This window comes from Talpa europaea (genome assembly GCF_964194135.1).
Source record: "Talpa europaea genome assembly, chromosome: 5".
NCBI classification, from domain to species: Eukaryota; Metazoa; Chordata; class Mammalia; order Eulipotyphla; family Talpidae; genus Talpa; species Talpa europaea.
In genome coordinates, this window is record NC_140071.1 from 92378249 (window position 1) to 92396939 (window position 18691).

Genomic DNA, 18691 nt, shown 5'->3' on the forward strand with positions numbered 1-18691 from the left:
GACAATTTGTAAATCCTCATTTTTGGTAAAAACTGACCTTCACTGATACCTCAATGTCTTTTCTTCGTCAGCATCTTATAATCTGTCTTTTAGTCCTTTTTTCTGTGTTGGCTCAAATTTGGCACTTGTTTCATTGTCATTTTGCTTATTTATTTGGTTTTTTTTGATCCTGAAAAAAATGGATCAGCCCTTAAGTGCTGCCACTAAGTTAACAGATCTTTACCTGGAATTCTTTGACAGTAAGTATCATTTCAAATATACAAATAAAGACATTCTTATTATTTCATTTATTTTTAAAGCAGTTATTCACAAAATGCAGCATAAAACAGACATATTACCAGTGGTCAGTCAGTACTTTAATATTGAAAAGAGCATGTCTTAGTAACCATGACTTAGTAACTTGTTGCCCAGTTACCACATTAAAAGCAGGGGTCAAGTAAAGTAAAGTGAAATAACGTGGTGAGTGGTTTAATAGGAAGTGAATGTTGCAGGAAAATACTATTGCAGCCACATATTGGACTTTAGGAAACAAAGAGACAAGAAATATCAAAACAAATAAAATGTGACTAGCCTATCTTCCCATTGATTTTTCTAGGTGACTGATCTTGATGATGAAGTTGGATCCCCTGCAGAAGAATTTAAAGCCTTTGCAGCAGACACTGGGATGAACAGAAGCCAGTCAGAGTACTGCAACGTGGGCACAAAGACTTACCTGACCAATCATCCAGCTAAAAAGTTCGTTTTTGACTTCATGCGGGTCCTAATAATAGACAACCTCTGTCTTACTCCTGCCAGCAAACAGACTCCACTGATTGACCTTTTGTTGGAGGTAAAGACAAGAAATACATTTATATCTCCTTTTGCATTGTTTTTATAATTAGCACATTAATAACCAAGCAGTTTTGTATGCCAGGTACTGTCTTGATTTCTGATTCTTTTATGTTAGATAAGTGGTCAGAATTTTTTTATCCCAGATATGCTGTAGACCATATCAGTCTGTTCTCTTCTTTTTCATTCCCACAAGCATGTCCCTAATTCAATCCTTTACCATCCTCCCTAAACCAAAAATTGACAAACCATTTCTTTAAAAGACAAAATAGTAAATGTTGTAAACTTTTTAGACCGTGTATCTGTCCTGAACACTCAACTATGCCATTTTAGCTAGAAAGCAGCCATAAACAATATATACCTGAATAAGGACAACTGTATTTCAGTAAAAGTTTATCTGGGGGAAAAAAATAACAAAAAACAAAAACAGACCAAAGCTGCATTTGGTCCACAAGACTTCATGCACCCACTCCTTACCTACATATTTGGAGTGACACATTGCTAGAGATTGTTGCTATTAGCTCTGTGAGTTAAAGTAGTATATTGCACAGTTAGTTGTTCATTATCTCTTACTGAATCTTCCCCTAGGTTGCTTGCTATCTTAGCTTAGGTTGCTATAACAAGCTGCCATAGACTGGGCAGCTTAAATGATAGATTTTTATTTGTCATGATTTTGGAGGCTACGAAGTCTGGCATGAGGATGCCAGATCTGGTGGGTTAGGGCCCTCTTCCTGGTTTGCAGATGACCCCTCTCATGGCATAGAGAACTCTGGTATTTCTTCTTCGTATAAGGACATTGATCCCACCAGGAAGTCGTCACACTCATGACCTCATCAAAGCCTAATTACCCCCAGGGCCTCTCTGGTGGCCCAGTGGTTGAGTGCTGGGTTGCGAAGCTGCCCGCAGCCTCTGCAGTGCTGGTTCGATCCCCGGTCACTGGGTGAGGGTCCCACATGGTGCGCAGACCTCTCCTGCTGCCCGCTGCTCCCCTCATCAGTGTACTTCGCTGTTCTGCTCTCCGCTCGGGCTCCGGTGAATTCTCTCACCCTCCCGTGCTTCTGACTGTACCCAGTGCTTATATTAATAAATAAATAAATCTTTTTTAAAAAAAAAAGCCTAATTACCCCCTAAAGACTCCACCTCTTACTACCATCAAATTGAGAGTTAGGGCTTCAACATGAATTTTGAAAGGACACAAACTTTGTATGTGCCCATTCTTCTGATAAGTGATAGGAATCAGCTGATGCAGCAGAAAATGAGTCATAAATGATTATACTTTGGGCTTTAGAAATTGGTCATCCCTGACAACCAAATATTTACCTAGAAAAATCTTGGGAAGATAAAAGGTCACAGAAAAGGAATTTAATATATAATTAATTGCCTATACATTCATATTATTTTAGCTAATTCTTTTAAAGAGAGTCAAGCAGTGCATGCCAAAGCTCTGAAAATAATCCATCTTATGAAAGAATCAATCTATGCAGATGTCTCACTTCTTTTTTTTCTCTAAGGAACTTCCTATATTCTGTCAGCAAATTGACCACTGAACCTGCAATTTCTGTGCTCCCTCTAGTGGCCTTCATGTTTAACTTTTTATTTGAAACTTTAAAACCATAGCAGATGTTTTATTACTTGGTGGAGTATCAGTTTGGTCAGTTAAAAGCAATTGCCAGTGTAATTTAGGTACCAGTCATGTTTGGCATTTTAATCAGGACCATGGTATTCAATATCAGCAGAAAAAAATAATTGTTTTCGTCAAGAATCCCCATGTGGTAGAATTTAAAAGCTTGTCTTGTAGAGGCTATCCTCTTTGGGAACTTCTAAAAATAAGAAAAAAGATGGCCAGTATCTTAGTGCATTGGGTAAGAATATGAAGCACTCTATGCAAAATGAATTGGTAATGAGAAAATATCAGACTAAGATTCAGAAGCAGTGTGTGCAAGAAAGCTGAATTGAACCAAAAAATAAAATACTCATATGGGAAATATTGGTAAATGTATCCTGTAATAGCATTTTTAGTCTTTTAGGAACCATAACTGACCATGGATAAATTATATGATGATCCTTTATTGTGTTTTTAGATCTTTTTTTAATAGAAACAGTTCAATAAAACATGTATTAGCATAAAGGTAACATTTTCATCCTGTATACACTAGTTAACATTACAGGGAAATTCTGTGTGATTACTATGTGATAGATTATATCTCAGGGAGAAGAAGGCAGTGTCAAGTTTAAAACCTCGAGGAAAGAATATAAACTTCTTGTAGCTAGAGACCAATTTTTACATGTCTTTTTATCTCACAAAACCAGCACAGTGCCTTCATATGATTTTTGAATCAGTTAACTATAACTACATCCTTAATTTTTCCCAAACATGAAAATAGGATGCCACCTAATGATAGATACAAATTTTCATTTAAATATTAATTCTTTGAGGAACTTCAGGTCTAATATACATCCATAAAATATATTAGTGGGAATTCTATTGTACTCCATGTATTTCTATGGTATAAAATAATAAATTATAAGCATGTGGTTTTGAATGATATTATAAAGTCTTCATTGCTGAAGAAATTCAAGAAGGAAATTAGTCTAGATGTTTACCATTTACATACTCAATGAGGAAAGGGGTTTGAACCAAACCAGACCATTTTCAGTTGGATGAACTCAAACCAGACCATTTTCATTCTACGATTGTAGGAATTTCATCATAAGAGTATCTGCTTCCTACTCGATTGTGTCTACAAAAGAATGTGAAATTATCTTTATTGGGAATCTATAACAAGAAAAGATTCCCATTCATATAGAGTGGCTTATTGATACCCCACTAAACCCATTCATAGAAGGAGGCAGTATGGTTTAACAGAAAGAGCATGGGTTTAAAATTGAGAAATCTGGGCCTCCCTGGTGGTATAGGGGTTAAGGTGCATCCTATGAAGCTGTCAGCAGCCACTGCAGCACGAGTTTGATCCCCGGCCAGGGAGCTGTCCACATGGCGCAGCAGACCTCTCCTGACTCGCCCACTGCTCCCCTCAGCAGTGTATTTCAGTCAGTCTGCCTGTTCTGTTCCCAATTCTGTCTCTGGCGAATCCTCTCACCTCCCCCCTTCATGCCTCTGGTCTATACCCCAGTTCTTGTATGCATAAATAAATAAATTCCTGTTCTATTAGAGGAAAAAAATTGAGAAATCCCTGTGTTTGAATTCCGACCCTTTGGTTTATGACATAAGCATTTTAATTCCACTGAGCTAAATTCATTCTATGGGGAATGACATAGCCTATCTTCCCTACAAGATTGTGGTAAGAGTTGAATATATATGTAAATCACCTGGCAAAAACAGTTTTGAGAAATTAAATGTGTGCTGGTTGTATCTGTGTGATCTTGGCCTACTTCAGTTCTCTTCACCCTTTACAGCTTTTGCCCATTATTATAATGAATATAAAAATGAAACCTGTCTAAGGATTATTTGGAGAATTAAATAAGAAAGTACATGTAAGATTTATAGCACAGTGCCTGACACAGAAGACATATTCAAAAAATTAAATAGCTGAGTGTGCCTATGCAAGGTGGCCAGTGACTTTTCCCCATTCATCAGTGTCCTCTGCTCTCACCACCTGGCTCTTTATTAGCACCCAATGAAGACCACTATGACAGTGGAAAGAAGGTACATGAGAAAAGATCACATCGTATCTCTATATACCAAAAAGAAAGATAATGAAACTAAGGAGACTCACTTATTAGTGTGTGCTTCTCGGATACCATGAGCAATTGTCTGTTGTCTGAGTTCACTCTGTTTTCTAACCATCTTCCAAAAGACCCCCCATTCACATCAGAATGAAACCCACCCTCACTGACTGCATGGAAATAAACAGACCAAAAGATTGTGGCAAAAATAGGCAATGATTCTAATAGAACAGAACTCACTCAAGGAATACTTCTGCCAAGATAGAAATCCAAAATCCTCCTCTTTAAAGGCTTTCACCCATGACAGAAACAGCAAAATACCAAAGACCTACTTCGCAGAACCACAATGCCCTCACCTTGGAGAGTATAAACCTGAGGGTGTCTGGCCTCCTTGCACTGACAATTCGGTGTGGTAACCTTAGGCCTTGAAGAGGAGGCTGGGACTCTGAGTACTGATATTGATTGGCTTCACTGTTTTCTCTAGCAAGATAGATGTGACAGTCAGAGCCAGGATAGATCAGAGTGCTTCATTATGGCCTGAACTCATCCTAGTTATGTGGTGGGTAAAACAGGGTTATCTAAAAGAACAGTGAGGAGGTTGTAGCCCAGAGTCTGCAAAGTTGCTCTTGTGAATTTGAATTTGGATATGAAAATTTCAGCAGAAATAAGGGAGTGTATGTGCCGATGCTAAAATGAAGGTATTTGAGGCTTAGAAAAGTTAAGTAATAACTAGGATTCAAACCTTAATTTTTTTTTATGCCAGACCTCACAAGCTCACTTACTGAAAACAGGCAAAATATTCCAGTGATATCTTTGTGGATTCATCTCCAAAACAAGAGTTGTAAACAAATGAGAATATAAACAAATTGGACTACATCAAACTAAAAAACTCTGCATACAAGAAACTCAGTAAAACAAAGACACCGTACTGAATGGGGAAATATTTGCACACTGTACCTCTGACTGATATCCAAGACCTAGAAAGAACTCATACAACACAACAAAAAGAAAACTGAGAACCCAATTGAAAAAATGGATGGAACAGCTGAATAGACACTCCTCCAAAGAAGACATACAGATGGTCAACACGCACATGCAAAAAATGCTCATCATCACTTGCCATGAGGGAAATGCAAATCAAAACCACAGTGAGATATCACCTCACATATGTGAGATACTATCAAGTAGATAGTATCATCTTCTATTTAATTAAACTGAAGTAACATTGGGTTTACAACACTGTAAATGATTGCAAGGTACAGAATTACACCCCTTTAGATGAATGTTACCACACCACACCCATAGGCAGGGCAACTAAGTCCTCCACCACAGTCTGCTGGCGTATCCTCTACACTTTACCACTATCCCGTCTCTGGGAGCCTCAATTCTACAGTAAGATTTCTGGATTTTTTTATTGGTTTGGCTTTATGTGACCCTTTGTTAGTAATTCTCTATATTTCACATATAAGTAAAATCGTTTGACATTTGTCTTTCTCCTTCTGACTTACTTGCTTAGTATAATCCCCTCCAGTTCTGTCCATGTTGTTGCAAATGGCAAAAGTTCATCTTTTTTTATATCACTGAGTAGTATTCCACTGTGTATATATACCATAGCTCCTTAATCCACCCATCTGTTCTTGGGCAGTTAGGTTTGTTTGGCTATTGTAAATAGTGCTGCAATAAATATAGCACTGCATCTATCCCTCCAAATTAGTGCTTTTCCATCCTTTAGGTGGATTATTGGAAGGAGGATAGCTGGATCATATGACGGATCCACATTTAATCTTTTGAGAAACCTCCATGCTGCTTTCCATAGGGGCTGGACAAGTCTACATTCCTATCAACAGTGTAAGAGGGTTTCTTTTTCTCCACATCCTCACCAACGCTTGCGTCTGATCTCTTTGATGTGGGATATTCTCACATGTGTGAGATGGTATCTCACTACATGTGGTTTTGATTTGCATTTCCTTCATGGTAAGTGATGATGAGCATTTTTTTCACGTGCCTTTTGGCCATCTGTATGTCTTCTTTGGAGAAGTGTCTATTTAGCTTTTCCTTCCATTTTTTTTTTAATTTTGTTTTTTTAAAGATAGATTTATTTATTTATTTGTTTATTTATTTATGCAAGCATTGGGTACAGTCAGAAGCGTGGGAGGGTGAGAGAATTCACCAGAGCCAGAGCAGGGAGCAGAACAGGCAGAGTGACAAAATACACTGCTGAGGGAAGCAGTGGGCATGGCAGGAGAGGTCTGCATGCCATGTGGGACCCTCGCCCGGCAGCCGGATATCGAACCAGTGCTGCAGAGGCTGCTGGCAGCTTCGCAGCCCAGCGCTCAACCGCTGCGCCACCAGGGAGGCCCCGTCCATTTTTTCAGTTGTGTTCTTAGTTTTCTTTTTGTTGAGTTGTATGCGTTCTTTCTAGGTCTGGATGTCAGCCTCTTTGTACAGTGTGCAAATATTTTCCCCATTCAGTAGGGTGTCTTTTTGTTTTCCTGAGTTTCTTTGAGTATACAGAAGTTTTTTATTTTGATGTAACCCAATTTGTTTATTATTTTTAAAGATTTATTTTTATTTATACAAGAACTAGGGTACAGGCCAGAGGCAGGAGAGGGTGAGAGGAGTCACCAAAGACAGAGTGGGGAGCAGAGCAGACAGACGGACCAAAGACACTGCTTAGGGTAGCAGCGGGTGAGGCAGGAAAGGTCTGCCACGCCATGTGGGTAGCTCCCTGGCCAGGTGGGAATCGAACCTGCGCTGCAAAGGCTGCGGACATATTCACAGCCCTGAAGTCAACCCACTGCTCCACCAGGGAGGCCCCCAATTTGTTTATATTCTAATTTGTTTACAACTCTTGCTTTGGAAATGAAGCCACAAAGACATTAAATGAGATAATGCACATAAACTAAACTCGTGTCTATTACATAATAGTTTTCAATGGATTGTTTAAAGAAAAATGCCTCAGACACCTGTGCATGCATTTATAAAGTCTTATTCTGTGAAAAGTTAGACTACTGTAAATCTCAGCAAGAACATTTAATTTCAGCAATTAAGGCCAATAACAAGTGTAAATTCTGGGTCATGATCATTCGTGTAAGAACTTCTATAAGAGGAATCAGAGAATTAAGTGCCTTTTTGTGTCTGAACTAGTCATAATCCTTGTGAAATAGAAATGAGTTTTTCTAATGAAGTGACTATAAATATTGTCAACTGATAAAGCTATTTCTCTGTATTCTATGGTCTCACAGACGCTTAAACTTTGTTCAGTTAAGATCTGATAGACCCTACTTTTTTAATTACTTATCATATTAATCACCTTGAGTTGATTATGATCCTGAATGACTAATGCTGTCGTCAGGGGTGTTTAAGTCCTCCTGTCTATGTAGAACCTCAGTCCTTAATTTTGATCACATAAACTGTTTGAATAAAGGGTTGATTGCAAAGTAATCCTTATACACCTCTCAACGAGCTGCCTCTCACTTAAAAAATCTTCACTTTCTTTTGGTTGTCAGATGTAGGGATTTCAATATAATATCAGCGTGAGCACACAGGCAGGCCTTTTCCACTTCCCTCCTACTGACCATTGTATAAACTGATCAACTACGCAGACCATTAAGACTAAAAAGAACATGACATTTCCTTCACTTTTCCCAAATTATCCTAATGCCAAACTAAACTCATAAGCACTAGTTTTCCTTTAACTGCTAAGACCCATACTTTGTTATTTTAAAAGAAAATAAATGCTTTTATCAGAAAATGCGCATTTTCATACCGTTTACCTTAGCTATTGGTTTTCAAGTCATTAAAATAATATCTTTGATCTGAATATAGAATTCAGATTTGAACTCCTTTAAAATCTTTTTTTAATAACTTTTTTTTAATAATATATTTTATTTTTATATTCCCCCATACAATTGCAAATGCCCCATTCTGACCCCAATCCCTCCCCTCCCGGCCCCCACCCCCCAAAAAGTGTCTCTGGTTCATAGTTTTTTGTTGATTTTGATTTTCACTTTCTTATAGTGATTCATTTCCCTGGTCCCTTATTTAAGTTTTCTAGATTCCTGCTATGAGTGAGACCATCCGGTATTTTTCTTTTTCTTTTTGGCTTATTTCGCTGAGCATGATCCCTTCCAGCGCCATCCATGTTGCTGCAAATTGCATGTGTTTATCTTTTTTGAATGCTGAGTAATATTCCATGGTGTATATGTACCACATCTTTTTGATCCAGTCATCTATTTTTGGGCATTTGGGCTGTTTCCAAAGCTTAGCTATTGTAAATAGTGCTGCTATAAACATAGGGGTGCAGGTTCTCTTTGGAATTAATGTTTCTGTGTCCTTTGGGTAAATACCTAGGAGTGGAATTGCTGGATCATATGGAAGCTCTATGTTTAGTAGGTCCAGAAATCTCCACATAGCTCTCCATAGTGGTTGGACCAGTTTGCATTCCCACCAACAATGCAGGAGAGTTCCTTTTTCTCCACAACCTCGCCAACATTTGTTGTTGCTAGTTTTTTTAATATGTGCCATTCTCACTGGTGTAAGATAGTATCTCATGGTAGTTTTGATTTGCATTTCCCTGATTACAAGTGATGTTGAACATTTTTTCATATGTCTGTTGGCCATTTGCATTTCCTCTTCAGAGAAGTTTCTTTTTAGCTCTTCTGCCCATTTTTTGACTGGGTTATTTTCTTTGTTGTTGCTGAGTCTCATCAGCTTTGTAGATTTTTGTGATCAGTCCTTTATCATTAGTGTTGGGTGCAAAAATGTTCTCCCAGTTGGTGGGGTTTCTCTTTGTTTTTGTTATTGTCTCTTTTGCTGTGCAGAAGCTCTTTAATTTGATGTAGTCCCAGCTGTTTATCTTTGCCTTCACTATCACTGCTTTGGGTGATGTGTCTGTAAAGATGTCTTTGATATGCAACACGCAAAAGTCAGTAGCCTTCCTATACACAAACAATAAATCTGAAGAAGAAGAAATCAAAAAAACCATCCCTTTTATTATCGAAACAAAAAAAATCAAATATTTGGGAATAAATCTAACAAAAGAGGTAAAGGACCTATACAAAGAAAACTATAAAACACTGTTAAAAGAAATAGAAGAAGACACAAAGAAATGGAAAGACATCCCCTGCTCATGGATTGGAAGAATAAACATTATTAAAATGGCCATCCTACCAAAAGCAATATACAGATTCAATGCTATTCCAATCAAAATTTCAATGTCATTCTTCAAAGAAATAGAACAATTATTGATGAAATTCATATGGAATCACCAAAAACCCCAAATCGCCAAAGCTCTACTGAAAAAAAAAGAAGGAAATGGAGGCATCACACTCCCAGACTTCAAACTATACTACAAAGCCATCATCATCAAAACTGCATGGTATTGGAACAAGAACAGACATACAGACCAATGGAATCGAATAGAAAATCCAGAAATAAACCCACAGATTTATGGTCAACTAATCTTTGACAAAGGAGCAAAGACTATGCATTGGAGCAAAGAAAGTTTGTTCAATAAATGGTGCTGGGAAAACTGGGTTGCTACATGCAAAAGAATGAAGCTTGACCACTACCTCACACCATACACAAAAATCAACTCAAAATGGATTAAAGAACTAGACATAAGACCTGAAACCATAAAATACATAGAAGGAAATATAGGCGAAACACTACGTGATTTGCATATCCTTTAAAATCTTAATCACTATCACTTTCAAAATCAGAATAGAATGATACGAGTTATTTTTTATAATTTACTTAAATGCATAAAGCATACTGTTTCTAAAGCCCGCTTTTATCACATGGTCATAAACATGTTCTGGCTCTGTCCATTAAAAAAGAATAGGTTCTTTTATTTCACTTGCAAAGCATTGGTACAGTGCCTCCATCTAAGACATATGCATCTTTCCAAATACTGGCATTTGAGAAGGATGCCACCAGGCTCTTTCCTGCCTGTCGTCCCTGTGCCTCTCAGGTTAGATACTTGAACTTGATGCACCTAAATAAATCATCCTAACTAGCGATAGAAATGCCATCAGAGGACTATAGTTTATCCCTTCAGCTTTTTTCCAAGATAATTATTAAGACGAGGTCTCTACTGTATAAAACTGTTATCAAGAACAATCCTAGATGGTTGTTCATTGTCCTCTTTTTAAAAATGCACAGAGAACATTCTGACAACTTAGGGAAAAACATCCTTATTGACAATCTAGTGTGTTTCCTTTCATAGAGAATAAAACGCTTTGTGAACCATATTATCTTTTTGTTTTCTTGTTACCTAGGAAACTCAGAGCTAAGTTGTGTGGTTGCTTCATTTTTTGATTTAAATATTCCCCTCCCCATTGACTTACCCTCTACTAGACTCCTGAGCTTTTGTTTTAATGGTTTTGTAATTTATATCTCATTATGAACTGTCAGATCTCTATTGGAAATGAGGTATAATAGATGATTAGATATGTATTAAATACTTAAGATATACAGAATACTGTTTCAGGAGGAAAAGGTTCAAATGAACATGATGTTTTACTTTATGGTCAAAAAAGTAAGAGAGGGGCCTCCCTGGTGGAGCAGCGGTTGAGCGCTGGATTGCGAAGCTGCCCTCAGCCTCTGCAGCACCGGTTCGATCCCCAGCTGCTCCCTGGCCACCAGAGGAGGGTCCCACATGGTGCGCAGACCTCTCCTGCTGCCCGCTGCTCCCCTCAGCAGTGTACTTCGGTCCTTCTGCCTGTTCTGCTCCCCACTCTGGCTCTGGTGAATTCTCTCACCCTCCTGCGCTTCTGACTGTACCCAGTGCTTGTATGTATAGATAGATAGATAGATAGATAGATAGATAGATAGATAGATAGATAGATAGATAGATAGATAGATAAGTAAATAAATAAATAAATAAATCGATCTTTAAATAAAAGAAAAAAAAAGTAAGAGAAAGACTATCAGCATATATACCATTCAACAGTGATATTATTTACTTGTAAAGTTTTTATTTTGTAACTGTGATAATGTAACTATCTGTGTTTAGTTTAGTTGGTTCTGTTTCTAATTATAAATTTTATTGATTAGGCTTCCCCTGAAAGGTCTACAAGAACTCAGCAAAAAGAATTTCAGACTTACATTTTGGACAGTGTGATGGACCATTTGCTTGCAGCTGATGTGTTATTAGGTAATACTCTTTTATTTTCACTTTGTACCTGTCATTACTCTATCTAAACTCTAGTATGTTTCCTTTTTAACTTTCTCTTTCCTCATTGCTGTCATTTCTCCCCTCTTACTGGTAATTTTCTATGAGGAAAAAGCCCATCTGACTCTCTCCATTGAATCTGGAATAAAGAATCAACAAGTTCTTATGCTTGTTCATCTCTGTACATTCAGGGGTGGCAAGAAGAGGACAAGGAAAGAGAAAAATGTTTTAAAATCATTTACATGAACAGGTTGTACTTTTATAAATATTTAATAATTTTTTAATTTTTAATTTAGTCATTGTAATATACTTTAAGATAAATTAGAAATGTAGATCCCTGACTTACCATCCAGATGATATGCCTGTATAGGTCACCTCAGATTGAAATGTGTCATCAGCAACCCTAGAAACTCCCCTCCTGCCCTGACCCAATTATTACTCACACAGTCACTCTTCTGATTTCGAAAATAATGGATTCACTTTGCCTGCTTTTGAACTTTCTATAAATGGAATCATACAGTATGCCTTTTAGTCTGTCTCTTACACCACAATTAGTCACTTTTTACATATAGTAGGATTCCATTTATTTTCATTAATATATGATATTCCATCATATTAATATATAATATCCTATCATATTATGTACATTTACCCATTTTGCTGTTGATGGGTACTTGGTTTGCCAAGTCATGGAATCAACCTATATACCCAATGACAGATGACTGGATAAAGAAATTATGAAATATATTCTCTGGAATATACTTGGCTATTGAAAAAAGGATGAAATAGTGCCTTTTGGGATAAAATGGATGAATCTTGAGATGATTATGCTAAATGAAATAAGTCAGAAAATGAAAGACAGTTACCAGATTATTTCACTTATCTACAAAGTATAAACAGCAAAAAACATATACTGACAAAATACTGCAAAAACAATCTTAGTGAAAAAGTTGCTGGTTACCAGAGGAAATGGAGAGGGAAGGGAGATAACAATAGGGAAAGGGAGGGACTAGGCCACTGGCATAGGCGGTGTAGTGGAGGTCAGAGAGGTTTGTGCACATGTGGATGAGTGTAAACATGACCCAAAATTATGTAAACGTGTGAACAGCTGACAAATTTATTAATAAATAATAAAAAAATTAAAATTAGATAAAGCTGCTATAAATATTCTTGTTCACATTGGCCAAAAATGTTTATACATATCTGTTGAGTACCTATGAGTAAAACTTTTGGGTCATAGGTATGTTATTCTTTAGCATGATTTACAGGATATAAATTCAAAATATTGATACATATTTCATCTGTGAATTTATATTAAAAAAATAGGAAGCAATACTCACAGTGGAGTTAACATTTATATGTAAAGCAAAGGTAGAATTTAAAGAAGGGAGAAACAGTCATTTAGTGTATTTGCTACTTGAGTTCTTGGTGATAATCTTAGAACCTCTGTGCTATTAAATTACCATTTTTTTGCAGAGTAAGTTTGCCAAGAAAACTTAAATGCTTTAATGTGCCATTGTGTACTCTCAAAGCACAGTGTCAAGTCCAACTTTCCTATTTGCTTTAATCATGTGAGATCAATCTTAACCACATAAATAAAAAGCTTTGTGTTATAGGATGATTTAGGGTTAGGTGGGAATAATATTAACAATCAATGGAGGCACGAGAATCCTGAGAAAGGAAGGGCTTATAGGGAACATTCTGGTTAAGAGGAGAAGCTAGGAAGATTAGTCTCAAAGCAAGTACCCACTAATAACCCTGAGGGAACTTTCAGAGGAACTTTCAGCTGATGCCAACCATGGAGCAGGTGGAGGCCACTTGGTACCACCACTGTTTATAGATTTTCTTCCCTACAAATCTTCTGAAGTGCTCTTCTGCCTATATTATTTCACTGCCATTAAAGGTATACTCAAAGATATTTGATGATTTGCTTTACCCTTTATTAGTTATACACAATCAAGTTACAGCTAATAAACTGACTTAATTTTTCACTCAAACAGAAATCATCTGTTAGTTTAAATTGAAAAACCGTTTGATTATCATAGACTGTTCTAGGGCCGACGGAGACTTCACAGTCTCAAATTCATAACACTTTAATCCTGCAGAGAGTATTTCTCCCAACATTATCATGATTGCTAGCCATGAACATCATTTTCTTAAAATAGTACATAAGAGCTAGTAGTCCTATTTCTAAATAATGTAGATGTACTCATTTCTCCTTAGCCTGATTTGTTTGAGCATCTGGTCTTGTGCTGGTAGATATCAATTTTCTTAGACATTTTTTTCCTGCTGGAATTTAGGGGAAGATGCATCTCTGCCTATTACCAGTGGAGGAAGCTACCAGGTATTGGTCAACAATGTGTTTTATTTCACACAACGTGTGGTGGACAAGCTTTGGCAAGGCATGTTCAACAAAGAATCTAAACTTCTTATAGATTTTATAATTCAACTAATTGCACAGGTAATCCATTGTCACTATTAGTTGTAGAGTACTTGTTTTCTTGTTGAAAAACTGCCTAAGGTGTCATACTTGATGGAAATAAGTATAACTAATGAGATACTGAGTGTTAACATTTAATATAAGCTAAGATTATTAAAAGTGAATAAAAGTGTAGACCCATATACCTTCTCCCCGTTAGCCCCCCCTTACCAAAAGCCTAGTGCCACTGTGTCCCTTATAAAGTTGCCTATAGTTCTTTCAAGCTGTGGCCTCTCACTCCCCTCCCTGCTAGCATTGCTCTTTGCTACCCATATAGCTAGATAGCTCCTTTAAGATTTAAATATTTTAAGTTAATACAATGTGATGTCTTTATGGCATTCTATGTCAATGCATAAAGGTAAACCAGACCATGAAGAGTTGTATTAATAAATATTATCCCATAATTGAATTGTTACAAAGTTCTTTGTAGTCATTGTTCCTTTGAAAACATCAGTTGAGGGTGTTTTTGTTGTACCTCAAAGGAACACTGACCTGGTTTATCAAGGGATTAATCTTACTCAACCCATAATGTGGAAAGTAGAAAATACTGTTAACATGTTTTTACTAGCATATGTAATATGGTGTGTAGGTTTTTTATGTGTTACCTGTTAATTTTTTAAGATAACTTTGTCTTTAAGCCAATGAGAAAAGTTCTCAAGTAAGGGACTGAAATTAGAATGCTAAAGGAAGTTTTTTCTAACATTTCAGGTAATTTTTTCAGTACTTTTGGGGAAAGATCCACCCTAACAAAATCTGTGTGGTAGGAGACTCCTCAGTAGGCACATCTTCATGTTGTCCTGGCAGCTGCCCCTCGAGTGTTAGCAGCTGCCTGAACATGTATTTCTATGTAGCCCTCATCTCATTAAATTGTATTTATGTTTCCCTTGGGTTCTGAACCTCGTAATAGCAAGAGCTTCATATATTTTTGTCTTAGCACCCCTGTACTTGGCATGGTATCTGGTACATGATAAACCTAATGCAAGTTCATGTGTGAATGATAAGCAGATCTCTTTTTTTTTTGTTCATTTACTGAATAAAGTATCTTCCATACCTTTAGTCAAAAAGAAGATCACAGGGATTGTCACTGGATGCTGTTTATCACTGCCTCAATAGGACCATCTTGTACCAGTTCTCACGGGCACACAAAACTGTTCCTCAGCAAGTAGCTCTCCTTGATTCGCTCAGAGTCCTTACTATAAACAGGAATTTGATCTTGGGACCAGGGAACCATGACCAAGAGTTCATTAGCTGTCTGGCTCACTGCTTGATTAACCTACATGTTGGAAGGTAACTCCTTTAGGTTCAGTTTGGCACTTTGAATTTATCTGATAATATTCCAGTAGAACTCTTCATTCTACCTTTTTTGATAGTAACATTTGGTTTTCCTTTTATCTCAGATTTATTTAAAACCTCATGCAAAAAATCATTGCATTTTTGTAATGAAATGAGTACTTCTGCCTTTAATTTTCTACATCTTTAAATTTTTCAGTTATAGCATTTATATAACATTTAAAAGAAAGCTTGGTTTAAAGTAAATATAATACACATTGTTAGAAGTTAAGAGGGATAAAATGAGAAGAATGCAATGAACAAATACAATGTTGTTTATGAAATGGGAGGAATTAGTGTTTTTCCATTGATTGCTTTGACAGGCATTTCATTAGTGCCTGGTGAGTGCCAGGCTTTGAATAGGAGCTGGGATGAAATGTGAACGAGCAGGAGGCCGCAGCAGCCCCCTGGAGCACAGAGCCTAGGAGGGAGGACAGATAACGAAGCCAGATCAGTCAGATTTGTTGTGAGCTCTGCTAGAAGTATTGTGCTCTGGGAACATGTACAGGTACCCCCCAACCTAGAGAAAACAGTCTGCTGAATTACAGCTTGAACTTGATTGCAAAGGAGGAAAACCCTCCAAAGAGGACAAAGAATGATACAGGAAGAAAGAGTAGCCATGTGATTGCCCAGAGGGGGAAGGAAATATGACACATTTGGGAAACTGCAAGTATTTCACTGCTATTGGAGCGAAGTGGTGAGATAAGAGGATTATGGGAACATGAGAATATTTTTGGAACTAAGTGAACTTTTTTGAGATTTAGGTAAAAATGTTAGTAGTAATCAAAAAACATCTTAAATATTAAGATGCTCATCTTGATGCTATAGTTTGATCACATTTAGTCTGTTGGATTTGTGAATCACCTCCTTAGAAAGCATTTTCGTTGTAAACGAGAAGTTCTATTTTTTGTGCATCTGCTGAATGTCTGTGTGCCAGTTTTGGCACTTTGATAGAGCCAACATTTACTTGTGTCTGCAGAGTAATACGTAGTCATTACAGTTTTCAGCAACAATCATTTCGTTTATATAGTTTAAACTGACTGTAATTTTTCAGCAACGTGGATGGATTTGGACTGGAAGCAGAAGCCCGCATGACTACATGGCATATTATGATCCCCTCTGATATTGAGCCTGATGGTGGTTACAGCCAAGATATTAGTGAAGGTAATTACCTTGATTTATTTTTCCCTTTTCCCCCCATTCATATGTTTCCATATTTTAAAGTATAACTGAAAAAAAACTGACTTCAGAAACTGCCAGCATTATCAACTAGTCTCCCAGAAGGGCACACCTGTATATAAAATCATGTGCCCATGACACACACCAACGTACTAGCTGTATGTCTCCTTTTGGGTGAGCCACTAGCCGCCGACATTGATAGCCCTCAGCATTCTGTAGTAACACTGGAAACTTGCTGCTTCTTGCCTTTGTGTAAGTAGTAGTATAATTTTTAACTTGCCACTTACCAGATAAGAGCTACCTCTTGGGAGGGCTAGGCATTTCACATTAGAGGTAATACTGCTTGAGACGGGTTATCAGTACTGCCATTTTTATTCTCTTTATCCTCTCTTTCTTAAATTTTGTTTTCCCCCTGGCTTTATTAACTATTGTGCATTAAAGTCTTCAAGTGGCTTGATTTCTTATTGCATATTGTAAGGGCAGGAATGGCCACTGAGCAGGTTTTCAGATCCAGCAGACCGGGTAAAGGAGGAGTCAGAGTCCTTAGTGGCTTTTTTGCAGGTCTTTTTATTGGGATTTACCCAGAACACGGCAGGCAGGGGTGCTGGGGGGCCGGGAAGCTGGCAGGCCTCCCAGCCCCCCAGCAAGTCTTCACTCTATCTGGACTCTCCGGCCTTCTCTCAGCTTCTTCTTCTCTTGCTTCTCTCTCGGCTTCTACTGCTTCTTTCTCGGCTTCTCTTTCGGCTTCTTGGCTTCTTCTGGTGTCCCTGTGATGCCGCCCTTAAAAGCACAGTCTTAGCCCAGGTGAATCCTATCTACCTATGCCCACACCCTACTCCAGGTGCCCGCCATCAGGCATGCATTCAGGACCGCAAGGATCTATCATCTATCCTGATGGCGGGAGGGCAGAAAAGCCTGACATTTTTTCCTTACCCTACACATATTATTTCATGAAAAAGATGAGATCATCACAGTAGTGTTTGTCTCCCCAGCAATTGAGTGTAGTGGTTTTACTTGTGATTTTATTCTTTAGAAGTTAAGCATACCACCTTTCATTCATGCATTCATTCATTCACTCTTCTTTCATCAGAAATTCTTGAACCCCATGCACTGAGGATGCAGTGATTGTTTTCACCCAATGCCAGGGAACTGACAATTTAGAACATTGGTTCTCAAAGCAAGGTGCTCAGGCTAGAAACATCAGCATCACCTAGAACTTGTGGGAAAAACACAGATTCTTTGACCCCACTCAGATCTACTGAATCAGAAACTCTGGGTGTGGAGACCAGCTGTTTTTCCAAGCCCTCCAGGTGATTTTAATGCTTGCTAAAGAGTGGCTGGTCTAGATCAGGACTCAAACACATTAGCAAGGAATCCAAAGCAAGAAAGATTTTAATAGTAAAAACTGTTTTTAAAAGTTATTTCTTTCCTTTCACAAAATATTCAAGAGCATCTAACTTAATTTTAGACTTATCCTTAAATATTCAGGTCTAAAAGTTACTCATAAATGGGGAATAAGTTATTTCCTTATATAGAAAAAGCTAGATAATGCAGTCTATGTGTAATTTTCAGTTTCGTAAATGAAAAATGAGGCTTTTTACATGAGCACAAAGTTGTTTGTTTTTTTTTTTTTTTTAAGTTTTCCACAGAGCCAGCCATGTATTTGGTTAGCTGAGTATTCCTTTTTACTGAACTAGATGAGATAAAGCATTTGTTTTTTAACACTTACACACCATAGTTGTAATTCTTCATGTAAAATATGAAGAAAAATATTCCCTCCAATTGTGTTTTTGATCAATTGCTTTTTTTTTCTTCTTTAATTTCTTAGGGCGTCAGCTTCTCATAAAAGCTGTTAACAGAGTTTGGACTGAGTTGATACATAGTAAGAAACAAGCCCTGGAGGAGCTTTTCAAAGTCACCCTACCTGTGAATGAAAGGGGCCACGTGGACATAGCCATTGCAAGGCCACTTATTGAAGAAGCTGCATTGAAATGCTGGCAGAATCATCTGGGTAA

At 37.5% G+C, this 18691-nt stretch overlaps 1 protein-coding gene across 2 annotated transcripts in view; it reads left to right on the forward strand.

Moving 5' to 3' along the window:
- The window catches only part of WDFY3 (WD repeat and FYVE domain containing 3), a gene marked incomplete at its 3' end in the record, with an annotated part of 191890 nt that overhangs the window by 107803 nt on the left and 65396 nt on the right, over positions 1-18691 (forward strand). For both annotated transcript variants that reach the window (XM_084233369.1, XM_084233370.1), the window contains exons 33-38: positions 596-829; positions 11572-11671; positions 13990-14150; positions 15226-15455; positions 16552-16661; positions 18505-18687. In XM_084233369.1, coding sequence (XP_084089495.1) covers positions 596-829; positions 11572-11671; positions 13990-14150; positions 15226-15455; positions 16552-16661; positions 18505-18687 — 1018 coding nt within the window. The remainder of the gene's footprint in view (positions 1-595; positions 830-11571; positions 11672-13989; positions 14151-15225; positions 15456-16551; positions 16662-18504; positions 18688-18691) is intronic.